We start from the raw sequence: 27,134 nt of genomic DNA, 5'->3' as shown, positions 1-27,134 counted from the left end.
GTAAATTACAGACTCTTACATCTCATCATATTAAGGAGTCAAAAAGAAACAAAATTTCACAAACTTATCTCTTAAGACTTAGATTTTTTAAATACATAAAAGGTCTCCATAAAAACCAAAGACTCCTAATGATTATCAATGACAATTTGTTACATGATGAAGTCTTTTGTCATTTTGCAATACAAAGAAGTCATAATCATTTCCTCACCTAAGGCAAATTTAACTCCCAGATTTTGAGTGGTACCTAAATTACATGTCTCTATGATTATCCTAAATAATGTATGGAGCAGTACTATAAAGACATGGAAATTTTATGCTAATGATGCTCCAAACAACAATTACACAGAACTTTTACTTAATATTTCAATAATATGCTCTCCAGTCCTGTTTTCTCCAATGCTAGAGGGAAACAGAGAGACAGAACAAGAATACACTGAATGTTCATTAATATTAGGCTATGCTTACGCCCAATGGCTCCCACTTGCTGAGTAGGATGACCATGAAAAATCAGCTACATTCATTCCTAAATCTGTTTATATTTACTGTACTTACTGTAACAGTCTCAAAAAATCTAAGAAACAGGAGGAAAATGAAAAGTTTTTGAATCCTTGAAAATTGTGTTTAAACTGTGTTAAGACTCCATGAAAACAAGGTTTAATAGAATTGCTAATGAATTATATGTGGATGAGAACTATAAAATACTGAGGGAAGGAACTATTTAAATCTAACAGAACTGTGAACTCATATTGCTTCTCAACTGTCTTGAATTCATACTCCACTTGTAAAAACAAACAGAATGTAAATCACATAATAAATAATGAATATGGTTCTTAAAACAAAGAAAAAAGATGGTAGACTTAAACCCAAGCACATCAATAATTATGCTAAATGAAAATGAGCAAAGGGGCCAGAGCTGTGGTATAGCGGGTAAAGCCGCAGCTTGCAGTGCCAGCATCCCATATGGGCACCAGTTCAAGTCCCAGCTGCTCCACTTCTGATCCAGCTCTCCTCTATGTCCTGGGAAAGGCAGTGGAAGATGGCCCAAGTCCTTGGGCCCTGCACCTATGTGGGAGACCCGGAAGAAGCTCCTAGCTCCTAGCTTCAGATCAACATGGCTCCGACTTTGTGGCCAACTGGGGAATGAACCAGCAGGTGGAAGACCTCTCTGTCTCTCTCTCTCTGGCTCTCCTCTCTTTGTAACTCTGACTTTCAAATAAATAAATAAATCTTAAAAAAAAAAAAAGAAAAGAAAATGAGCTAAGCATTCCCAATAAAAAACATTAAGATTTTCCATGTAGAATGAAAGAGCCTACATTCAACTAAATGCTGCTTACAAAAAAACACTTATGAGACCCAAAGAAACAAATCAAAGTTAAAGGATAGAAAAGATACACCATGAAAATAAAGCTATAATACCAAAACACAGATTTTAGGACACGGACTATGTCTAAGTGACAAAGAGGGACACTTCATAAAGATAAAGATAAATGGATCAATTTATCACAAAGATACAATTATAAGTGTGTATGTTCCTAATAGCAGGGCTTTAAAGTTATGAAATAAAAACTAATAGAACATAAGGGAGAAACAGACAAAGCCACAGCAATATCTGATTATTATAACACTTTTCTCTCAGTAAATGATGAAACAAGGAGACAGAAAATCAGGATATAAAATACCTAAAAATATTAACAGAGTAGATCTAATTAACATTTATAAAATACCTCTGCCAAAAACTGTAGAACACACAAAATTTCTAAGAATTCATGAATCATTTCCAAAGATAGAATACATATAGGATAATAAAGCAAACCTCAATAACCTTAAAAGAACTGAAATCACAGAATATGCTCTCTGATACCAAGGAACAGGAGCCAGTGTTGTGGAGCAGTGGGTTAAGGCACTGCCTGCAATGCAGCATCCCATTTGAGCACTGGTTCAAGTCCTACATACTCCACTTGAATCCAGTTTCCTGCTAACCCGCATGGGAATGCAGCAGAAGATGGCCCAAGTGCTTGGATTCCTACTACCCTCGTGTGACAGCAGGATGGAGTTCCAGCTGCTCCTGCTTCCAATCCAGCTCCCTGCTAATGCACCTGGGAAAGCAGCAAAAAAATGCTACAGTGCCCACGTGGAGACAGGATGGAGTTCTAGGTTCCTGGCTTTGACCTAACCCAGTCCCAGTAATTATGGCCATTTATGTAGTGAACCAGCAGATGGAAAAATCCTTCACTCCCTCTCTGTCACTCTGCTTTTCAAATAAATTTTTTTAGAACAAGACATGAAAAAGACAAAACCTAACAAGTGCTGGTAAGGGGTGAAGAGCAATGTAAGCTTGCCTACTGTTGGTGGGAATGTAAGCTGGTACACTTATGGAAAATGGTGTGGAGCTCCTCAAAGCTGAAATTGGAACTACCATACGATTCACTCCTGGATATACAGCCAAAGGAATGGAATCTCTTGTGGAAGAGATATTTGTACTTTCATGTTGACTGCAGCACTCTTCACTACAGTTAAGAAAAGGAAACAACCTAAGCATCCATCCACCTTTGAGTGGATAAAGAAAGGTGGTGAACATACACAATGGACTACCACTCAGCCGTCTACAAACACAATCTCGTCATTTAAAACAATATGGATAGGCTGGAGGTTGCTGTGTTAAGTGAAATAAGCAAGCACAGAAACACAAATATCTCACTACTCATGTGTGGAATCTAAAAAAAGGAAGGAAGGGGAAGGAGAGAGGAAAGTAAGGGAGAGGAAGGGGAGTGGAGAAGCAGGAGAGGGGAGGGGGGAAAAAAAGAAAGAGAAAAATAAAGAAAGAATGGTGATCTCACAGAAGTTAAAAGCATAATGAAGGCTACCAGAGGCTAGGAAGGCAAGGGGAGAGGGAGGTCTGGGGAGAGGCTGATTAACAGGCACTAAGTTACAGCTAGATGGGAGTAAGATGTTCTAGGGTACTATTACACAATATGATGACTATAGCTAATGTTAATGTATTGTATATTTCCTTATTTTAAAAACTACAAGGTAGAGTTTTGGATGTTTTCACCACAAAGAAATGTTAAATGTTTGAGGAGATATTTATCCTGACTGGACATTACATAATGTATATGTATATCAAAAAAATCACATGGTATCCCATAAACATATGTATAGTTTTTATGTGCTTTAAAAGTTTAATAAACAGGATTTGTTCATATGTTTAAATGTTTAACAATTATGAAAACTGAGTGATGAATACACGACGATTAATTATTTAATTATCTCCTTTTGGAAACTTTTAAAATTTCCATATTTAAAAGTTTTTAGAAGAACATGAAATATAAACGAGAAATTATTCTACTTTCAAACACCCAATGAAATGCAAGGACAGTTTGAAGTACAGGAAAAATTCCACCTATAACAAATATAAAGAAAGAAGGAGAGAAGAGGAAGGAAAAAGAAAGGGAAAGAAAAAATGCCAGCAAGAGAGAGAGAGAGAGAGGGCAGAGGTGGAGAAGGAGAGAGGCAGGGAGCAAAGGAAAGGAGGAGGGGAGGCACAGAGGAGAGAGACAGAACAACAGTGGGGTTGGGAAGAAGCACATACAGTACGCAGGGTTCCCAACCAGACACTCCTTACCTGAAGGCACTGAACGTACCTGCAGCTCCCGGGCAGTCTGCTCTACTTTAGATTCTAGTGCCTTGTAACTTTCAAGAAGAACCTCCTTCTCTGTCTTAAGCTTTTCATTTTCTTCAATCAGTTTCTGATCCTGTTTAATTTTTGCCAGGCTGACATTAGACCCTAACTTAAAGTCACCAACAGCCAAACTTTCCCTATTAATAATAAAACAAATTCATTTATTTTAAAAAGCAAGCTGTACAAAGCAAATAGAGATAACAAGCTTAAAGTAAATTATCACATAATATATATTGAAAATTAGTTTAGAAACTAAAATCTTAGCCTAGCTGAACATTTTAAAATAGTTTCACACAAACTAGATTGTGTAAGTGAAGTCATACTTCAAAAACAACTCCTACAACTCTCAAAAAATATATATTCCAACTTCCTCACAGCACTATCCACTCCAGAGAACAAAATTAAAAAGCTTTTTGTATTAGTTCCTTCCAAATCCTCCTTCCCACGATCCCTACTCTATTTCACAGTTTAATTCTTGACACGCTGATAAGATTCCATCAAACAGTGATATCACCAAGACACGGCACCATGGCGTGGGATCATAAAACAGAAGAATGCTTTGGTACATACAAACACCAAATCTGGCTTCCTCTTCAAGCTGATAACTCAAAATTACCGAGGGGTAGGAGTCTGGCACAGCAGTTAAAATGTCGGTTGGGACACCCACATCTCATGTCAGAGTACATGGGTTCAAGTCCCAGCTTCATTCTCCATTCCAGCTTCCTACTAATGCACACTCTGGGAGGTGTGCAAGTACTTGGGTACCTTTTACCCTCATGAGACCTGAATTGAGTTCCTCGATCCTGGCTTCAGCCTGGCCCAGGCCTGACTGTTACAAGCATTTGAGGAATGAACTAGTGGACAGGAGATCTCTGTCTTTAAAATAAATAATAAGTAGGCCGGCGCCGCGGCTCACTAGGCTAATCCTCCGCCTAGCGGCGCCGGCACACCAGGTTCTAGTCCCAGTCGGGGCGCCGGATTCTGTCCCGGTTGCCCCTCTTCCAGGCCAGCTCTCTGCTGTGGCCAGGGAGTGCAGTGGAGGATGGCCCAGGTGCTTGGGCTCTGCACCCCATGGGAGACCAGGAAAAGCACCTGGCTCCTGGCTCTTGCCATCGGATCAGCACGGTGCGCCGGCCGCAGCGCGCCGGCCGCGGCGGCCGTTGGAGGGTGAACCAACGGCAAAGGAAGACCTTTCTCTCTGTCTCTCTCTCTCACTGTCCACTCTGCCTGTCAAAAAATAAAAAAAATTAAAAAAAAATAAATAATAAGTAAATAAGTTTTGTAATTATCCAAGAAGTGGGCCACCCTTGAAATCATAAAATTCTATCAAGTTTTTATAAGAAAAGCAAAAACCCTCCCTTTTGTTAAAAGACAATTCCCTGAAATTAGTTAAAATATCTAAAAAACACAAGAAAATGTCCAGATCTTATTTGAAGTTCTGATATTGCCAGAATAAATCAGATTAAGGGCTAGATTTTTTTTATAAATGTATTCAAAAGAGCATAAAATACTATGTGAACCTCAAACAATTCAGGAATGATGTTTTTTCTTTTAAAATGATTTTTAACAAAAATATTCCTGCTAAAGAAGAGGTCTATATGTTTGAAAAAAAATAATCTGAACCTTCTCTCAAAATCACTGACAAAGCACATGCCTTAACTTCTGTTCTACCTTTAAAAAGATCCCAACTATGAATTAACATTACCTAAAACTGAAAACCACAGTCTTACTTTGGAAATGTCACGTGGTTTCCCGCATCACTTTCATTCTTCAAGTCAACTGACAGCCTCCCACTTAAGCGTGGCTTTGGCCTGCTGAAGTTTGACTGGTTTGATCTATGCCCCCATAACGGAATGGGGCTTTTGAGGTTCCTTAGTGCAAGCTGAGCAGGATCCGACTTTTTCTCTTCACAGATGTTAGTGCTGGAGGTGAGTTTGCATTTTTCTGCAAATCCCTTCTTAGCCACCTCTTCCCCTATATCCACGCTGCCATACTCAGCCTGAGCAATGACCGTTCCATCCTGAGAGGTTGCTTTGATCCTCATTTTAATTTCCTTTTCAAAAATCAAGCTCCCCAAAAAGGTTCTTCCCTAAGAAAGATAGGAAAGAAGACATAAGCCAGGGACAGCAACATGCTTCTCTTTGTTTATTTTGTTTCTATCCATTTTTTCCAAGCATCCTATCTCTTCATTCTAAAATCCTTGCATCACTGATCTTACCTTCTTGTTGGCTACATGCAAATGTACTTACTAAACGAGGTGCTGGCTAACTTTTGAATATTGAGTACCTAAAAAAAATAGAAGATATCTGAAGATACCCTGAAACTCAATTAGAGTAAGAACACGTCTATTCCTCCATAAGCTGTAATTCCTAAAATTACCTTGATACACTCTAATTACTTTTTACTTCCTAAATCTCTCAAAGTTCCTGTCCTGATTTTCACTCTGTAATAGAAAGGAAACTACTTTTTCGGGATATATAAAACATAAACTTAAAACACAAAATGGATAGGTACTGTTCGGATTTATTGATCCACATTTCCTTGATTAAACCCATGGATCATATCTCTCAGAAAAAGTAACTCTATTTTTAGCTGTATAACCAGTTGATAAATGTGAAAAAAAATTTTGCAAATAAAGCAAATCATACCACTAATAATCAGAAAAACAAGAGTGTAAGGACCCAACTAAAAACTAGAAACTATAAGATGGCCACATTTAAAAAAAAAAAGAAAAAGTTTGAAAAACTTTCAAGGTCCGAGAAATCAAATGATACTATTTCTATACAGTCATTATTATATGGCAGTACAGAGGGTAGAAGTGACAGCTGCATAGCTTTTGTTTGTTTGTTTGTTTATTTTTGGACAGGCAGAGTGGACAGGAAAGAGAGAGAGAGAGAGAGAGAAAGGTCTTCCTTTGCCGTTGGTTCACCCTCCAATGGCCTCCGCGGCCGGCACGCTGCGGCCAGTGCACTGCGCTGATCCGAAAGCAGGAGCCAGGTGCTTATCCTGGTCTCCCATGGGATGCAGGGCCCAAGTACTTGGGCCATCCTCCACTGCACTCCCAAGCCACAGCAGAGAGCTGGCCTGGAAGAGGGGCAACCAGGACAGAATCCGGCACCCCGACCGGGACTAGAACCTGGTGTGCCGGTGCCGCAAGGCGGAGGATTAGCCTAGTGAGCCGCGGCGCCGGCCAGCTGCATAGTTCTTAACATTTTTGCGCTATGGCCCTTTCACCAACCTGATGAAATCATTGGATGCCGTCTCAAATTAATGTTTTTAAATGCATAAGATTCACAGAATTGCAAAGAAAATTGTTTTATTATGATACAATCTAACAGTAGGTTAAGAACCACTGGGCCTATAGCATTGTGGAGTCATGAGTGGGTTAAGCCTCTGCCTGCGAGGCCAGCATCCCATGTCAGCGCTGGTTCGAGTCCCAGCTGCTCCACTTCAAATGCAGTTCCCTGCTAACGGCCTGGGAAAGCAGCAGGCAGTCCAAGTGCTTGGGCCCTGCACAGAAGCTCCAGGCTCCTGGTTTCAGCCTGGCCTAGCCCTGGCCATTGCAGCCATTGTGGGAGCAGACCAGTGGATGGAAGATCAATCGATCAATTGATCAATTGATCTCTCTCTCTCTCTCTGCCTCTTCTCCTCTCCCTGTAACTTTACCTTTCAAGTAAATTTTTTTAAAAATCTTAAAAGAATTAAAAAAAAAAAAAAAAAAGAACCACTGGCCTAGAACGAAACATCCGATGGGGTAGAGGAGGAGATTCAAATTCTATGGGGGCTCTAAAAAGTTCAGAGAAAACTCTCATTATCTTGTTTTTATTATTAATTCATTTATTTGAGAGGCAGGGAGACAGAAAGAGAAAGCTCCCACCAACTAGCTCACTTCCCAAATGTTCACAATGGCCAAGATCAGGCAGGTCAAAGTTCGGAGTTGGGAACACAATCCAAGCTGCCCACATAGGTAGCAGGAACCCAGTTACTTGAGCAATTACTGCTGTTTCCCAGGGTCAGCAGTAACAGGAAGCTGGAGTCAGGAGCCAGAGCTAAGTGTGTAACCCAAGTACTCTGATGTGCGAGACAGCTGCCTTATCTACTCTCTTAACCACTAAGACAAATGTCCCCACCCCCAAGCATTATCTTTTAACTACAATTTCCATGGACCTTATAAAACTCCCTCATATATCCTCAAAGATCACTGGACATCACTACTAAAAACAAAGAAATCAGAAAAAAAATCATTTTTTTAAACTACTAGCCAAAATAACAATGTATTTCAGGTTCACAAAACATGACCTTCATAAATTTTGAAAATAAAACTTAGAAATACACATTATATCAAGAGCTTGAATTCACCAGAACACCAACAGTAAATGTGTTCCAGAACTTATCACCAACCAAATTGGATCAAGCAGACAAAGTCAACAAACTCAGACTGTGACCCACTGCACTTGTCACATGAAGACAACAGGCAGATGTACTTTTCTGCTTAACTTCTTCCACATAAAACCCTTGATTTCAACCATTATTGTTGAAGGTCTATCTAAGATAAAATTCAAGCACAACTACTTGCCTTATGGAATTGGTATTTCAAGAAACTGTTTTCAAGCAATAAATAGGAAAAAATCTGCTTTCTACAAAAATTCCAATTATCTCAAGTTAAATGTTATAAAGTTTCACTATTCTTTACAGAAATGAGCGTCGGAGTTTGGCAAAGTGGTTGAAATGCCACTCAGGCATCCACATCCCATATTGGAGGGCTTGGGTTCAATTCCCTATTCCACTCCCAATTTGTTTCCTGTTAATGAGTACCCAAAGGGACAGTAAATGATGGCTTAAGAATTTGTGTCCCTTCCACCAAACATGAGAAACTCAAATGAGTTCGCATGTTATGGCTTTGGCCTAGCCTACTCCTGACTGACAAGGGCATTTGGGAAGTGAACCAGGGTATGAAACAGCTTGAGTTGGCTCACTACTCTCTATTTATTTAAAGGAATTTTAAATGAAGAAGTCTAAGCTTTAGGTTTCTCTTTGAAGTCAAATTTCTTTTGGTTATGGTAACTAAAAACAATTAGCACAAAGTTTTCAACCAGATTCTCCCCCAAATAATATAATACAACCACAAATACAGAACAGAAAACTCAAAATGAGTTCTCAGGGCCAGCGCTGTGGCATAGCAGGTAAAGCCGCCACCTGCAGTGCCAGTATGCCACATGGGCACCGGTTCAAGTCCTGGCTGCTCTACTTCTGATCCAGCTCTCTGCTATGGCCTGGGAAAGCAGTAGAAGATAGCTCAAGTCTTTGGGCCTCTGCACCTACATGGGAGGCTGGAAGAAGCTCCTGGCACCTGGCTTTAGATCAGCCCAGCTCTGGCCATTGCAGCCATCTGGGAAGCAAACCAGCAGACGGAAGACCTCTCTCTGTCTTTCTGCCTCTGTGTAACTCTATCTTTCAAATAAATAAATAAATCTTTTTTAAAAAATGAGTTCTTAAGTTGATCTTCTGTATATGAAGGTGATTGAAAATGAAACTCGATGAAGGGCAGGATGGGAGAGGGAGTGGGAGAGGGGAGGGCCGCGGGAGGGAGGGAGGTTGGGGGGGGAGCCAAAACAATACAAAAGTTGCACTTTGTAAATTCACATTTATTTAAAAAAAAAAAACTTATGGAGGGGAAAAAGCCATTGTAATTCATAAACTGTACTTTGGAAATTTATATTTATTAAATAAAAGTTAAAAAAATAAAAAAAAATGAGTTCTGTTGTAATCTTTACTTAGTATAGAGTTGATCTTCTGTATATAAAGATAATTAAAATGAATTTTAATGAAGAATGGGATGAGAGAGGGAGTAGGAGGTAGGATGGTTTGGAGGTGGGAGGGTGGGTATGGGGGGAAGAACTGCTATAATCCAAAAGTTGTACTAATGAAATTTTTATTTATTAAATAAAAGCTTTCTATAAAAACTTAGTTCTCCTCATTTCTAACAAAATTGATGAAAAGACAGATGACACATGGCTATTTTAATACTACAATTTACCTTAACATATATGCCATGTATTCTTTTATAAATGTCAAAATTTTAACTTTTATCATAAGAAATATATTTTCCATTAAATACTGTGAGCTGGAGATACATATACATGTACTTTTAAACATAACTTAGAAATTTAGAAGTTACAAAATAAAATTTAAAACATAAAATTTACCTTTTAAATAAATCTGCTCATTGATTTAGAACATGAAAGCTTTCAATGTTCATTAAAAAATTACTGTCACCCCTCCAAGATACATTTCATCCTGTTCCCAAACTGGTAAGCTTTATTTAAAATGTAGAAAATAGACTAAAAGGCCACTAAACTGTTAAGTCTAAATTCTAACCTCTCTCATTCTCTGATTCTACAAATAATTTTTAAAGAATGGAATTTAGGAACACTTTAACCTTCATTTGATCTCCAGTAATTTAAACTGATCATCCTGAATATCAGTTTCAGCTGCGCTGTAACATGACTGTCAAAGCTAGAAAGTGTGCTGAAGGTTTGCTTTGACTGAATTCTGACTGTACTCCAATGCTAGATACGATGGATGCTCATCTAACTCCTAATAAGCAGGGAGACTGGGTATAGAAAAAAAAAAAAAAAAACACAGATAAAATACTTAACTCCACTGAACTCCCTGTCTTGTGGGGAAGGAAAAGTTAACAACTCACCATGCCCTTCACAGTGAGTGGCTGAAACTGCTGCAAGGGGACAGCCGTCACAGAGACCACATCTGAGCCTTAGACTGAGACTTAATGCCTAAACATGCCTTTTTAACCAGAGATATTCAAGAATAACTTTTTTCTTTTTCTAGAAAACATTCAGTTTGCCAACTGGCTCAACTCTAATCAAAGATCTTTTTAAGCATCTAAATACAATGTTTGTATACAGTGCCACCTAGAAAGAAGCCATGAAGTATTTGAAAACATTCTTAACTGATGTTTACTAGTTCAGTTACAAAACTTAACTTTTTTAATTTTTCTTTTTAATTTTATATTTATTTATTTGAAAGGTAGAGGTTTTTTTTTTACATATTTTTTTTAACTTTTATTTAGTGAATATAAATTTCCAAAGTACGATTTATGGATTACAATGGCTTCCCCCCCATACCGTCCCTCCCACCCACAACCCTCCCCTTTCCCACTCCCTCTCCCTGAAAGGTAGAGTTTTAGACAGCGAGAGGGAAAGACAGATAGAAAGGTCTTCCTTCCACTGGTTAACTCCCCAAATGGCCACAATTGCTGGAGCTGGGCCATTCTCCACTGCTTTCCCAGGCCAAAACAGAGTAAAACTTAACTTCTAAACATGCCTTTAATTTGTGTTTGTTTCCATAAACATTAATATGTGCATCATCTCTTTATGAAAATAGCAATGGACTTGAGTTTTAGCCCTGTCTCTGCCCTTTAGCTATATGACTTGAAATATACTATTTAATACTTCTAGACCAGAAAAATTTCTCATCTGTAAATAACATAGGAGCAGATCAATTTAAAACTGTATAGTTCTAGGCATCCAGGAAATCCAAATTAAGCCACTATCTTGGCCAATACCTTTATATCAAAGAAGGAAATAATATACTTTAGGGGCCAGTGCTGTGGCGCAGAAGATTAACACCCTGGCCTGAAGCGCCAGCATCCCGTATAGGTGCTGGTTCGAGCCCCGGCTGCTCCACTTCTAATCCAGCTCTCTTCTGTGGTCTGGGAAAGCAGTAGAAGATGGCCCAAGTCCTTGGGCCCCTGCACCCACGTGGGAGACCCAGAAGAAGCTCCTGGCTCCTGGCTTCGGATTGGCGCAGCTCCGGCCATTGCGGCCAATTGGGGAGTGAACCAATGGATGGAAGACCTCTCTCTCTCTTTCTCTCTCTCTGCCTCTCCTCTCTGTGTAACTCTGACTTGCAAGTAAATAAATAAATCTTTAAAAATAATAATAATATTGATAATAAACTTTAGACTTCAAGCCAAAACTTATGGCATAAGTTTACAACAGTATCTACATTCTTGTTCATGTGTGAAAGTCTGATTCTACATACAGAAATGTCTCTTGTAAATAACTATAGTGCAGACAAAATAACAGTCAACATATCTGTAAATTTCTCAAAATAAACATAAAAGAGGAAAATACAAAGTTCCCAAATTTTAATCACTCCTCATAACACTGATTAAACCATTTTTCACCTAAGTTAGTTGAGCTGCTAAATAACATTTACAAGTCTGATTATTTGCAATGAAATGTCCCTCACCAGCACTACCACTCACCACAAGAACCTTCTGCATACAAGATTTAAAAGGAGACAGGACTCGTCTAAAACTACCCCTGACATTATCAGATTTACTAACCCTAAACTCAATGGAAAGAATGCAAACTAGAATCTAGATTAGCAGACTATTACTGCCAATGATTACATCAAACAGTGTGAACCTGTGCCAAAATGATAAACTATGATTAACTACAGCCTCACAAATTTCCATTTTGTGATATTTATGGCCAGGGCTAAGCTAAAGATCACTTTTATATACTTTCTCCATACTTGATCTTAGCCAAAACAGGTTAACTATATTCATCATATATGCCACCCAGTTTGCACATTAATTCAACTCTAATCAATGACCTTTTCATTGAACTAAGCATCCCAATGCAGTGTTTGTGTATAGTGCCATCCATAAATAAGAGCTGATATCTCTGAACTCTGAATTTAGAAGAAACTACATTTATTATGTATCACTCTTTTTTTTTTTTTTTTTTTTGACAGGCAGAGTGGACAGTGAGAGAGAGAGAGAGAGAGACAGAGAGAAAGGTCTTCCTTTTGCCGTTGGTTCACCCTACAATGGCCGCCGCAGCCGGTGCGCTGCACCGCGCTGATCCGAAGCCAGGAGCCAGGTGCTTTTCCTGGTCTCCCATGGGGTGCAGGGCCCAAGCACTTGGGCCATCCTCCACTGCACTCCCTGGCCACAGCAGAGAGCTGGCCTGGAAGAGGGGCAACCGGGACAGAATCCGGCGCCCCAACCAGGACTAGAACCCGGTGTGCCGGTGCCGCAAGGCGGAGGATTAGCCTAGTGAGCCACGGCACCGGCCATGTATCACTCTTATACAAGAAAATTTACCTAGCAAAAATGAACACAAACATAGAGCCACTTTTGCATTGTTTTATAATTTGTATTTTTCACTCATTTATACAGGCTTTTATATTAAGCAAAGTTAGTAAGATTTAACAACATTTTTATTTTGTTTCAAGCAGTTGTACTTATACTAACAAAAATACTTAAACTCTATGACTTGCCTGATCAAACTGGGTAACTTCTTGGCCAGAAGGAATCTGTAGTCCCCAAAGTCTATACTTTTTGGCAACACTAGAAAACTGCAGTTCTGAAGGAATCTCAACTATATCAGATCTATTCAGTATTTCAGTGTTTCCGTAGTCAATGTACCTCACCAGACACTGCAAAAAAACAGGAGACAAATAGTAATACTGAACCCAGATTAAATATCTCCACCAAGAGCCAAACTGATTTGCTGCTTTCTGTTGATTATCTGTCAAGACTGTATTTTATCTCAAATTGAGAAAATGAATTCAGAAATAGAGATCTAGTAATATTCTCACAATACAGAAAACCCATAAAATCACAGTGGTTTATATATTTGGCACTAAATTCCAACAGTAACACTTCTCATCTTCACTCCCCCCCCAACAACTGATATCTTAAATAAACAGGAATTTATAAACTTATGGCCCTCCTCTATTTCTCCTAATGTTAAAATCAATCAACATTCTTAAGTTCATATTAGAAACAAAATCTGAAAAAGCAAAGTTATCAAATTTCCTGTGATAAAATTAAATCTACCCTAGCTAGATCTACCCTCTGAAACTAACTCAAAAACTGACCTTTACCTCCAGCTCTGCATCCATTTAAAAAGTAAAAAAAAAAAAAAAAAAAGATAATTTCTAACAAAGTTGATTTTTGCTCTTTAATTTAAAAAGTTAAAGCTGATCCAAAAGCTATTGCAAAATATGATCTCCTGCTATCAAATTATGAGCAAAGGTCTAACAATAAGAAAGGTTCACTTCACTAACACAAACTATTATCTATGACAAGAATAAATAATGGGTACTTTTAAGCAAACTAATAAGAGCATCTATCAAATTGTTTCATCTTATTCCACCAAAAATACTTACAAAACATACAGATCAGAAAATATACTTCAAGTGCAGAAAGTAGATGTAAAAATTGCACTGAAAGAAAGACTAGGGCAACCCTTCTATACAGCCTATAAGATACAAATGCCACAGCTACTCAGTATCCCATCTCCCTGGAAAATCTCTCGCAAATTCTCCACGTAAAAAATAAAATAGCGTAACACAAAGAAACTCATCACAGTTAACACAGACATGGGAAAGCGGCAAGTCAATCTTTAACACTCACAAGTAAGTAAAAGCTATTCGCAACTTCAGTATTAATCAAATATCCTTTCCTACTCATCAAAAAGTTATTCATTAGCAAGAGTCAAACATAATTATTAAGAACTGAAGCAACAAATAGTCATTTAAAAAAATCCAAACGTTCTATAACTTATTATTAGATAATCTGGGGTGATTATCTAACAAAATTCAGAAGAATATTCCTGAATCTTAACTGTTTTCAAGCTATTAACTTTCTGGTGTTCACTTGGGAAAAAGTATGTTTAAATAGAATTATAAATTTGGGGCTGGTATTATGGCAATAATCCATCTGTGGCACTGGCATCCGGTATGGGCACCAGTTTGTGTCCCAGCTACTCCTTTGCTATGGCCTGGAAAAGCAGAAGATGGCCCAAGTGCTTTGGCCACTGCATATGAGGGAAAAATCAAAGCATGTCCTGGCTCCTGGCTTCAGATCAGCTCAGATCTGGCAGTTTTGGCCATTTCGGGAGTGAACCAATAGATGAAAAATCTTTCTCTCAGTTTCTCCGTCTCTCTGTAACTCTACCTTGCAAATAAATAAATAAAATCTTTTTAAAAAATAAAATTATAAATTCACTGAACCAGATCTTATTACTAATATGAAAAAGTAATGAAGGGCTAAATAAGCATCAAATTCTGGAAGTCGTTCTAGTCAACTAGAATAAATATTACTTAAAGTAAAAAAAAAAAAAAGGAACACTTATTTCTTGCCTTTTCATCACTGATGACTTTCAGTACTTTGCATCTGTACCAACACTTATCTTCTGAAAATAATCCACCATAAATCTACAAAGAGAAAAAGAAAGCAAAGTTAATCTGGTATCTCAATGAAACAAAGCAGGCAAAGTAACTAAGAATAAAAGTTAACATGTGCTAAGCACTATGAGTCAAGAGCACTTTATATACAATAATTGGTTTCATTCTCACAACAACCTCTGAGGCAAGTACCTCTCACCACTACGTACCCGAAGTCCAAGCAGGAGAACTAAGATTCAGACTTCTGACCTCAGAGTGCATTATGCTATTCTGCATCTCCAAAAAGGGGGCAGGGGAGGATTTTTAAAAATCAGAATATTTTTTTAAAAGATGAACATGCATGCAAGAGTGAAAACCATACAATTTTAATGCTGGAAGACAACTCATTCAATTGTTCTCAAACATAAACATCCCCATACAGGCCACTTAAGTCTAATTCTCAACCATGGCAGAATCCCTGTTACCTACCAACCAAGAACAAAGCTTCTATTTTACCTTCTCTATAAAGATATTGGTGTTATTAAGTAGATAAAATTAGACAATGTCCTTAATACTGAACTTTCATTTATTTAAAATTCATATTTTAGTTTAATGATGTTTAATAAAAGTGAGGAGAAAATGTTAACCCTTTCAACATTTTCTCAGCCTCAGCAGTGCTGACAGCTGGGACTGGATGACTACCGAGCAGAGGGGGCTGCCTGTCCTCTGTGTTGTGTATGGCAGGATACCTCCCAGCATCTCCCCTGGCCCCCACCCACTGGATGCCAGCAGCACCAAATCCATTTGTGACAACCAAAAAGGTCTCAAAACATTGCCAATGTCTCCTGTGTGAGAGACAGAGGATAAAAACTCACTCCAGGCTGGTAACTACTTTGAATCACACTGGAACATTACTGTTCCCAAGATGATGGAGAGTGGTTCTTGAGGGATGGTGGGGAAGGGAAATCTTAGATGTCTTGTGGTTTGTAGAGTCCAGCCCCACTAACAACATAAATACATTTACAGAATATCTATGCTGTTGAAGTATCTTGGAGGGAAAAGGCCCAAAGTAGCAGCTAATTCAGACACACAAATGGGTATCTAACAAATCAAATGCTACAAAAGATATGAGTGTCCAATTAGCACGTAAGCCTGTTTCCTCGGCTAACATTCAACAACGGGAAGGAAAAAAGCACAAGTGGCACAGGACCCTCTCTAACCATCTTCATTTTTTTCAAAGATTTATTTATTTATTTATTTATTTGAAAGTTACAGAGGGAAAGACAGAGAAGGATCTTCCATCCACTGCTTCATTCCCCATATGGCTGCAATAGCTAAGAGCCAAGAGTTCATTTGGGTCTCCCACATGGGTAGCAGGGGCCCACACACTCAGGCTATCTTTGGTTCCTTTTCCCAGGTCATTAGCAGGGAACTGGATCAGAAATGGAACCACCAGGACACAATCCGGCACCCTATGGGTTGATGGTGATCCAGGTGGTGGCTTAATTGCCTACACCACAACACCAGCGCAGTTACATCATTTTTAAATAAGCAAACAGGTTTAGTAGCAAAAATGGCATTTGGTCAACAGTCCAACAGTTTCAAATATAAAAGGTCACATTATCTTTAATTAAACTTTTTCAATAATGTGCCAATCATGATTTGGCAAAAGGCAGTTAACAGAAATGGCACATTAGGGTGGGAGTTGTATTACAACAACAGATTAAGCCACAACTAGAGATGCCAGCATGCCATATCAAATGGTCCTAGCCCCATCTTCTCTGCTTCTGGTCCAGTTCCCTGCTAATGTACCTCAGAAGGCAGATAATGATAACTCAAGTACTTGGGCCTCTGCCACACTGATTGGAGTTCCTGGATCCCAGCTTTGGTCTGACCCAACTCTAATAATAGGTATCTGGGGAATGAACCAATGCATGCAGATCTCTGTTTCTCCCTCTCTTTCTGTCACTCTGCCTTTCAAATAAGTAAATCTTCCTTCAAAAGAAGAAAAAAGAAATGGCACATTACTGCAATCCAGTTGAGGGAGGGCTAGGTTAACTTATATTCAGGAATACAGCTACATCCTAACCATTCTATTTTCTATTATTCTGACCACTCTCTAATTACCTAATCTAAGTGGAATCATGCAGTATTTGTCTTTTAGTAACCAGCTTATTTTATTTAGCATACTATCCTCAAGATTCATCCATATTGTAGTCTGTCAAAATTATTTTCAAGATTGAAAAATATGCAGTCCATAGTATTTCTGAGTGAATAAATGTAATGACTGTAATTTATACAAATTCTAAAAATCTGTCCCTTCCTTTCAAATGTACCAAAAATTCCAAAAGCTGTAAAATGTCAGACACAGGAAAGCCTACAGGAGGAAAGGCAGAATTACATCCAAAAATATGGCTCACCTTCTTTGGGTCAAGATTCCCAAAAACTGAATTAGCATGTGGACAAGCTTCAGACAGTGAAAAACCAATCTTCACAATATCCTTATTTCGATCAATACTCTAGGAAGAACAGATACAGCACAGGATTCAACAAAATATTATTTGACAGTGCTATACAAATGAGAATGCTACTAAAAAGATTTTGGAGTATTAAAAAGGAAGACAATTGTTATATTCACATTTTTTCAGAATTCACTGAGTTATTTATAAGAAATGAGATTAGCTTATAGAAAAAGTTTACTTGCCGAAGAGTTCAAATTATTTGGAATTCAAACAAGGTACCAAATATTTAATCATAACGAGATGGTCTCTGCAGACTGGTTGATTTCTGGGCTAGGACATGGAAATGAAAGGATTCTGGACATCTGGCAGTGCTGTAAGTAAAGAAATGCCCAGGGTCCAGCACAGTGGCATAGGGGTAGAGCCACCGCCTGCAGTGCAGGCATCCCATATAGGCACTGGTTCGAGTCGCGGCTGCTCCACTTCCAATCCAGCTCTCTACTATGGCCTGGGAAAGCAGTACAAGATGGCCCAAGTGCTTGGGTCTGCACCCTCATGGGAAGACCCAGAGGAAGCTCCTAGCTCCTGGCTTCATATCAGAGAAGCTCTGGCCACTGAGGCCAATTGGGGAGTGAACTAACGGATGGAAGACCTCTGTCTCTACCTCTCTGTCTTTTGAATAAATGAATCTTTGTTTTTAAAAAAAATAGTGGTTCCAAGGACATCATTACAACTATCAATGACACCATACAAAAACAGAAACTGAATGTAGGGCCCAGAGCTGTGGCATAGCAGGTAAAGCCACCAACACTAGCACTGGTTCAAGTCCTGGCTGCTCTACTTCCCAACTAACTCCCTGCTAATGCGCCTGGGAAAGCAACAGAAGATGGGCCAAGTACTTGGGCCCCTGCACCCATGTGGCAGACCCAGAAGCAGCTCCTGGCTTTGCATTGGCACAGCTCTGGCTGTTGTGGCCATTTGGGCAGTGAATCAGATGGAAAACTTCTCTCTCTGCCTCTGTCTCTCCCTCTCTGTAACTCTGCCTTTTAAATAAATAAGTAAATCTTCAAAAAAAAAAAAGAAACCTGAATTTAAACAGATCCCAAGAAACATCAGAAGCAGCCTTTGTGAATGAAACTCTTGGAATTAGTTCTCTACATTCAGAATACATCAAAATATTCCACATAATTATATTTTGTCACATATGGACTAAAATAAACAGAAGCTCTTCCTTTCCCAAAAAACATGTAGAGGTCAAATATTTAAGATGCCTTCCGTTGCCACTCATCCAAGTAGGCATGCCAGTAATTCTGGAGTGTTCTCTCGTAAATGGTTTATTCAACTGAAAATCATAATAGAAAAACAGAGAATACATGTGAGCAGATCCTGATCTGGACCTGCCACATTATTTTCTAAATCTGTAGTGAACTCTTCTCCTTGCCAACATCACACTCCCACTCTAATCACATTTTGTAATTTACTTCTTGAAACAATTTTTACATTCATTTGGATGTCATTAGTATTTTTTTATCATTTCATCTATTCAAGGTATGTTTCCTAACTTGTGGAAATGTGTATAAATTTCCCCACAGGCTTCAACTTTATGGCTAAATCAGAAACTGGCAATTTACAGACACCCATTTTGATGAAGTTGCTTGAGTCACAGCTACATCCACTCATTTACTGTTTCTGCACTACCACAGCTGCAAGAGACTGGCCCACAAAGCATAAGGTATTCACTATCTGATTCTTTGCAGAAAAGGCTTGTTGACTCCTGTTTTAAATCAGAGCTCCAAATTCAATTAGCAGGTTCATAAATAAGATCAATCAAAATCAATCTAGACTAACACTAACCAACACAACAGTCAATACTCACTGGACATGGACTAGGCTGATTTGAGATGTGCTTTAAGTCTAAAATACACACTAGATTTCAAAAGCTTGTCAAATATATTTTGAAACAATAGTGGATATACTAAGTAAAAATATTAAAGTTAATTTCAGTGTTCCTTTTTATTTTTTCAATGGAGCTGCCAAACATCTTTTTAAAGATTTATTTATTTATTTGAAAGAGTTACACAGAGAGGAGAGGCAGAGAGAGGTCTTCTACTGGGTGGTTCACTCCCCACAACAGGCAGAGCTGCGCCTATCTGAAGCCAGGAGCCAGGAGCTTCTTCCGGGTCTCCCACGTGGGTGCAGGGGCCCAAGGACTTGGACCATCTTGTACTGCTTTCCCAGGCCAAAGCAGAGAGCTGGATCAGAAGAGGAGCAGCCAGAACTAGAACCAGCACCCATACGGGATGCTGGTGCTTCAGGCCAGGGCGTTAACCTGCTGCACCACAGCGATGGCAGCCTAAACATTTTTTATTGATTACTTTTCTGACTCAACTTTCTACTTGGCAGCACTGGTCTAAAAAACCTTATTTAAGCTAACAAATGATCTTATTAAATAATGAACTTAAACATATAATTTATCATCCAATCTTGGGCACTGCTGAGCAACACAGGTGCTATCAGTACACAGACCAGGGGCACAGAACGAGAACATGTGCCATACCCTTTAGAGAATGCTCCATAAGCAAACACATAAATTTGTCACCAGTTTCCTATGAATAATATCCTTCAATGTATTTTCTATATAAATTTAATGATCCCTGGTCAATCATAGTCTTCTATAATTTTTTCTCATAAACTCCTATTTCCCACATTACCAATTCACCTCTACTGTAACAAAAAGGAGTTTCCATGCTTAAGAATTGTAGGAGGGGCCGGCGCCGCAGCTCCCTAGGCTAATCCTCCACCTGCGGCGCCGGATTCTGTCCCAGTCACTCCTCCTCCTGTCCAGCTCTCTGCTGTGGCCCGGGAGTGCAGTGGAGGATCGCCCAAGTACTTGGGCCCTGCACCCGCATGGGAGACCAGGAGAAGCACCTGGCTCCTGGCTTTGGATCAGCATGGTGCGCTGGCTGCAGCGTGCCGGCCTTGGCAGCCATTGTGGGGGTGAACCAACGGAAAAGGAAGACCTTTCTCTTTGTCTCTCTCTCTCACTGCCCACTCTGCCTGTTAAAAAAAAAAAAAAAAGATTTGTAGGAGATGGCACTATAGTGTAGCAAAGATAAGGCTGCTGCAGCAGCACTAGCATCCCATATAGGCACCTGAGTCCCAGCTGCTCCACATCCGATCCAGCTCCCTGTTGATGCACCTGGGAAAGCAACAGAAGCTGGCCCAAGTCCTTGGACCCCTACACCCAGAAGGGAGACCCAAAAGAAGCTCCTGGATTCAGATCCTCCCAGCTCTAGCCATTATGGCCACCTGAGAAATGAGCCAATGGATGGAAGATCTGTCTTTCCCTCTCACTCTCTCTGAAACTTTGCCTTTCAAATAAATTAATTAATTTTTAAAAATTATAGAGAAGAGGACAGTTCTGTGACACAGCAAGTCAAACTGCTGCGTGCAGTGCCGGCATCACATATGGACACCAGTTCACGTCCTGGCCACTCCACTTCCAATCCTGCAAATGCACCTGGGAAAGCAGCAGCAGATGACCCAAGTCCTTAGACCCTGTACCCACATGGAAGACCTAGATGAAACTCCTGCTCCTGGCTTCATCCTGGCCCAGCCCGCAGATGAGGCCATTCTGGGAATGAATCAGCAGATGGAAGATCTTTGTCCTTCTCTTCCAGTAATTCTGCCTTTCAAATAATTTTTTTTTTTTTTTTACAGGCAGAGTGGACAGGGAGAAAGAGAGAGACAGAGAGAAAGGTCTTCCTTTGCCGTTGGTTCACCTTCCAATGGCCGCCGCAGCCGGCGCACTGCAGCCGGCACACCGCGCTCATCCGATGGCAGGAGCCAGGTACTTCTCCTGGTCTCCCATGGGGTGCAGGGCCCAAGCACTTGGGCCAACCTCCACTGCACTCCCGGGCCACAGCAGAGAGCTGGCCTGGAAGAGGGGCAACCGGGACAGAATCCGGCACCCCAACCGGGACTAGAACCCGGTGTGCCGGCGCTGCAAGGCGGAAGATTAGCCTAGTGAGCCGTGGCGCCGGCCTCAAATAAATCTTTTTTAAAAAAGTACAGGAAAATACAATTTCCTTCTTCCCCATGTCACATATAGTTCACAAAACCAAAAACTAGTGGGTAATCATGTGCATTAGAAGGCAAATTATCAACACAAGCACTCTGGTGCTTTGCTTTGTATTTTTTTTTAAAGATTTATTTTATTTATTTGAAAGACAAAGTTACAGAGAGGCAGAGAGAGGCAGAGAGGCAAAGAGGCAGAGAGAGAGAGAGGTCTTCCATCCCCTGGTTCACTCCCCAGATGGCTGCAACAGCCAGAGCTGCACCGATCCGAAGCCAGGAGCCAGAGCTTCTTCTGGGTCTCCCACATGGGTGCAGGGGCCCAAGGACTTGGGCCATCCTCACTGCTTTCTCAGGCCACAGCACAGAGCTAGATCAGAAGAGGAGCAGCTGGGACTAGAACCAGCACCCATATGGGATGCTGGCACTGCAGGCCAGGGCTTTAACCTGTTGCACCACAGTGCCAGCCTCCTTGCTTTGTATTTAAGACTGAGTAAACTTATCTGACTTTCGCCTGCCAAGAGAAAATACCTAACTTTATGATGAGAAAAATATTGTATCTCAAATTCAAACTTAAATCGTTACAAAATATGACTGAGACCGTAAAACTTATCTTTATGTAAATTTCTTTATTAATACAAAGAGAACAGATTTTATGCATTCTGTAGGTACAGTTCCAAGACAACAACCACAACTCCCTCACTCTCCTGCTCTCCCCCATCCTCCTTCCTTCCTCCCAGCTCTTTGTCAGTTTCTGCATAGACATAATTTTAATACACTCTACATTCACAGGCTTAATTCACCACTAATAATATTCAACAATTTTAGAAAAGACCCCTAGATGGGGCTATCACTTCACAATACAACAGCTCAGAATTATAAAACTCAAGTAGCCTAGAATGTTGATACTGAGTATAATCCTGTTTCCACAATCTTGTTGATATTGTTTCCACTTTATGTAAGTATACTACTTGTAACACATAAATTTCCATCTGTAACTATTTGCCTTCTAATAATGCCCTGTGCTAAATAAACCAATAAAAATTAAGCAGTGAATAATTTTTTTATTTGTTGGGGTGGAACTAGGTCAGGCAAGGGGGAAAGAGGAGAAAAAATCAGTCTGCTGTTTACCTGGGCCCAAAATGTTACCGCATCTTCCACATGACTTCCAACCACATCTTCAACTAAAACCAAATCAGAATGAAAAGAACATTAGAAATTAATCAATATCATCTAGCTCTTACACCCCAAAATAATTTTTAGTGTCAGTACCTTTATTGTAATGTGTGTCTTCATCCATTTGGACAATTCCTGAAAAACTAAAATAATTCAGTAACAGGTTATAATCATCCATTAACAATGAATAAAGACTAAGCCACATAATGTTCAAATCTTCACAACTATGTTTTGTCGTAAATGAAGTTATTAAAATCAAACTCTACATTACAAATGATTTCAAAGATATTTTCTTCAATAATTAGGTTTTTTTGTTTTCTGTGTATTAGAGTTTACAATTCCATAACATAATCTCAGGGCCAGTGTTGTGGCAAAGTAGGCTAAGCCTCTGCCTACAATGCTAGCAACCCATATCTGCACCAGTTCGTGTCGCCGCTGCTCCACTGCCAATTCAGCTCCCTACTAATGTGCCTGGGAAAGCAGCAGCAGATGGCCCCTGCACCAACATGAGAGACCCGGAAGAAGTTCTGGACCCCTGGCTTTGGCCTGGCCCAGCCCTGCCACTGCAGCTACTTGGGAAGTGAACCAGTGGATGGAAGGTCTCTCACTCTGTAACTCTGCCTTTCAAAGTTCTCTCTGTAACTCTGCCTTTCAAATAAATAAGTTTAAAAAAAAAACCAGAATGCATAGCTCATTATATAATCTCAATCCTCAAATTACCTCTCTAGCCAAACAAACCCTTATAAATTTACCTCGAAGTAAATATTGCATGCACATCTTCACATTTCTGTCTAAAAAATGACCCCCCACAAAAGAAGATTAGAATTCACATAATATAAAATAGAGAAACAATGTGCTACGACAAATGCTTCAGACTGGTATTTAAAAGACACAGTAATTACTACTTTTGAAGTAACCTGGAATTAAAGACTGCAAGACAAATAAAATTTTCCCAAAACAAAAATAATTTTGATATAATAGGCTTAACTCAAAATATTTCCCAAAAAGTCTGCTTTATAATTTTATCCTTAGCACACTAGAAATTGTACTTTCCATTCATAAATGAGGAAAATGTAGACTTTCACAGTTTTACAAGTTACCTAAGAACACAACCATACAGGTCTCAAATCCTATCAAAACTTTTATGACATTTTAAAACTTAAACCCTCTGAGTTTCATTACTTTTTTGGGTTAATTTTTCTTAAGATGTATTTATTTGCAAGGCATAGTTACAGACAGGCAGATTTTCCATCTGCTGGTTCACTCCCCAAATGGCTGCAACAGCTGGGGCGGGGCTGAGTGAGCCCCAAACCAGGAACTTCTGCCGGGTCTCCCACCTGGGCGCAGGGGCCCAAGCAGTGGGCCATCTTCTACTACCTTTCCAGGTGCGTTAGCAGGGAGCGGGATAGGCCCTGGAGCGGCTGGGCGTCAAACCTAGGCCCGCACGGGACGCTGGTATTGCAGGAGGCGGCTCTACCCACTACGCCACAGCTCCAGCCCCTACTTTGCTTCCAAAACACGCCAAGAGGCAGCCAAAGTCTTCAAAACGAGGATTCTTTACAATTAATCAAAATGTGGTTTTTAAATTCAGTGTACCAAACGTGGCTGGAAGGCTTTCTACATAGAATACATGTATATAGTATACACACACACCCCTACTTTGGAAATCTGGGAAGCTGTTCCTAGAACAGCATTAAGTTTGGGTTTCCAAGGCCGACTACGCGGGCGGTGACGCGGAGGCGCCTCCCCGACCCCGCTACTACCCGTCACCTCTGCGAGGCGGGAACGCGGGTCCTGGGCGCGCCTCGATCGTGCGAGGGGCGCCGAGGTCCCCACGCCGCCGCGCTTGCCGGAAGGGGAGTAAACAGCTCCTCCTCACCGCGAGGCGCTGAGGCCCGCGTTCCCTGCACGCTGGAGTGGCCTCTGGGCACCGCTCTCGGACGCCCGGTGTCCGCGTCCCCGCGGCGGCGGCGGGCAGGAGGCCAGGAGGCCAGGAAATGGGCCTGGCCTCAAGTCTGGGGCCTTACAGCGCAACCAGCGGCGAGAACACATCCCGCGCAGGGGTCACCATCGTACCCACCGCACGGACTACTACTGACCTCACACTCTCCGCCACCGCCGCTCTAGAAAAGGGACTCTGGCCCCACATGCCGGATATCGGCCCTCCGCCCACCACCGCGGCCAAGCCCTGGGCCTGCCGCCGCCACACACGTGCAAGGGCTTACCGCGCGTGCGGCCCCGCACTGCGCCTGCGCGCACAGTATTGCGCCATCATCCGGGGTTGCCGGGAGCCGCGGCTCAGTCACGTGGCTACGCAGGGCTCTGGACTGGAGCGCCCAGGGCCAAGCAGGGTCTCCCACCCGCCGCTGCCGACCCGCACCGACTGCGGGGCGCTGACGCCACGCACCAGGGGTACGCGAGCCCGGCCGGGCTTCCGTCCCTGCCAGCCAATGGCCTGCTCCTTCCAGCAGGCGTCAGTAACGTCGGATGGTGACGTGAGATTTCGTGGTCTTTCCGTAATCTAGTCCGGCGGATTTAAATATTAGAAGCCCCTACCTAGTTAGAAGAAATGTTAGTACTCCTTTGTTTTTAATTTAATTTGTTATACAAGTTTCGTGTATTTCATATATACAGATCTCCCACTCCGTCCTCCCATCCGGCCACGCTCTGTCGTATTCTTAATTTTTACAGATCTACTTGCAGTTTACTTCATGATCTAAGGTTAGCCCTACACTAAGAGTTCAGCAAATAGCAGAAAAAGAAGAAGAAAAAAACTCTCCCTCAACGGAAGAGACAAGGGCTGTAAACAATCATTGAATCTCAAAATATCCATTTCACTCCAATACATTACATTTTAGGTACTCTGTTATTTCCTACAGATAGGAAAAGCATGGTGTTTGACTTTTGGGCGCTGGCTTATTTCGCACATTAGTACTCTTTTTACAAGATGGAAAGGACAAAATGATTTAGGAAAATGTGTTTTCCAGATGAGTAGTATTAACTACATTTCTGAACCCACATTTAGAAATCAAGTCTCTCTAGCACTGCATCTCTTTTTCGTGACATGAAGGAGAAAAGTGTAGCTTAGCTGTCCGGCTAGATGGAAATACTACATTTTGTGGCAAACCTTCCCAACACTTAAAAATTATCTCCAGTTAATCTCTTTTGTCTTTGTGGTATAAGTACCACACACACAAAAAAAAACTGAAGATACAAAAGTTACAATTCAAGAGCAAACACGTACACTGGAAATCACTCCCACAACGAAGAGGACAAACGTTTCCATCACCCCCAGAAGTGTCCTCATGCCACTTCATCGTATTGGCTTCCTACACCTAACTTTCTGCTTTTTGTCATCAGACCTTGTTTGCATTTTCTACAATTTGGTATTTATGAAATCATACATGTATGTTTGGCTCCTTTCTAACAGCATAATTATTTTGAGATTCATCCATTTGCTCCTATGCATCAATGCTTGGTTGCTTTTTGTTGCTGGATACTATTCCATTGCCTGAATATGACACACTTTGTCATGGACATTTTGATTGTTTCTGGCTTGGGATTGTTTCACAAAAAGCTGCTATCATGTGAAAGCCTGTGTGTGAACACATGTTTTAATTTCTCTGGTTAATATCCAGTAGTGGAATGCCAGTCTTTGAGCGCTGTGTGTGTTTAAGAAAGGACCCACCCACGTAGGATCTCTGTCCTTAATGTGTTTTACTATGAAACTTAAAAACAACACTACTAGTTGAACAATGCCCAATACCTTGTGCAGTTGTGTGAGTGCAGCCTGTTGAAATCCTTGCTTAGTGTATACTAAGTTGATCTTCTGTATATGAAGGTGATTGAAAATGAAACTCAATGAAGGGCGGGATGGGAGAGGAAGTGGGAGAGGGGAGGGCCATGGGAGGGAGGGAGGTTGGGGGGGGGAGCCACAACAATACAAAAGTTGCACTTTGTAAATTCACATTTATTAAATGAAAAAAAGAACTTATGGGGGTAAAGCCATTGTAATTCATAAACTGTACTTTGGAAATTTATATTTATTAAACAAAAGTTAAAAAAAAAAAAGGACCCAGAGCGGATTCCGTGGTGCAGTAGGTTAATCCTCCACCTGCAGTACCGGCATCCCATATGGCCCCATTTCTAGTCCTGGCTGCTTCTCTTCCAATCCAGCTCTCTGTTATGGCCTGGGAAAGCAGTGGAAGATGGCGCAAGTGCTTGGGCCCCTGCACTTGCATCTTATAAATATGGAAAGGACTATAGGTCTAAATGTAAAGCTTAAACAAGTACAACTTTTAGAAAAAAAAAATAAATCATCCTTTGCGAATTGTGCTAGCCAGAGTTTTGGATACAACACAAAAGTATGATCCATTAGACAAAACTGTTAAACTTTTGCTCTTTGAAATACTCCTTTAAGAGAACAAAAATACATCCATACATTGGGAGAAAATAACTGTGAATTGGAGTTTTATCCATAGTATATAAAGAACTGTCAAAGCAATAATGAAACAATTTGGTTAAAAATGAGAAAAAGTAGG

The 27,134-nt window shown here is 40.6% G+C and overlaps 1 protein-coding gene across 3 annotated transcripts in view; it reads right to left on the bottom strand.

Moving 5' to 3' along the window:
- Nucleotides 1-25,102, bottom strand: part of STK31 (serine/threonine kinase 31) — an 85,326-nt gene extending 60,224 nt beyond the window's left edge. Inside the window, exons 1-8 of one of the 3 annotated variants that reach the window (XM_089315397.1) lie at nt 24,819-25,102; nt 22,690-22,736; nt 22,549-22,601; nt 17,305-17,403; nt 14,861-14,935; nt 12,992-13,150; nt 5,410-5,768; nt 3,642-3,816 (exon numbers count right to left, since the gene is read on the bottom strand). In XM_089315397.1, coding sequence (XP_089171523.1) covers nt 3,642-3,816; nt 5,410-5,768; nt 12,992-13,150; nt 14,861-14,935; nt 17,305-17,403; nt 22,549-22,601; nt 22,690-22,736; nt 24,819-24,868 — 1,017 coding nt within the window. In that variant the 5' untranslated portion in view covers nt 24,869-25,102. Of the gene's footprint in view, nt 1-3,641; nt 3,817-5,409; nt 5,769-12,991; nt 13,151-14,860; nt 14,936-17,304; nt 17,404-22,548; nt 22,602-22,689; nt 22,737-24,692 lie in introns of all 3 variants that reach the window. The other 2 variants (XM_051852819.3, XM_051852818.3) reach the window with 2 other exon arrangements.
- Between the last annotated feature and the right edge of the window lie 2,032 nt (nt 25,103-27,134).

Source organism: Oryctolagus cuniculus, chromosome 16 (genome assembly GCF_051225735.1).
Source record: "Oryctolagus cuniculus isolate XC-2025 breed Fujian yellow rabbit chromosome 16, ASM5122573v1, whole genome shotgun sequence".
Classification (NCBI taxonomy): domain Eukaryota; kingdom Metazoa; phylum Chordata; class Mammalia; order Lagomorpha; family Leporidae; genus Oryctolagus; species Oryctolagus cuniculus.
This window is presented reverse-complemented; position numbering and strand designations above follow the sequence as displayed.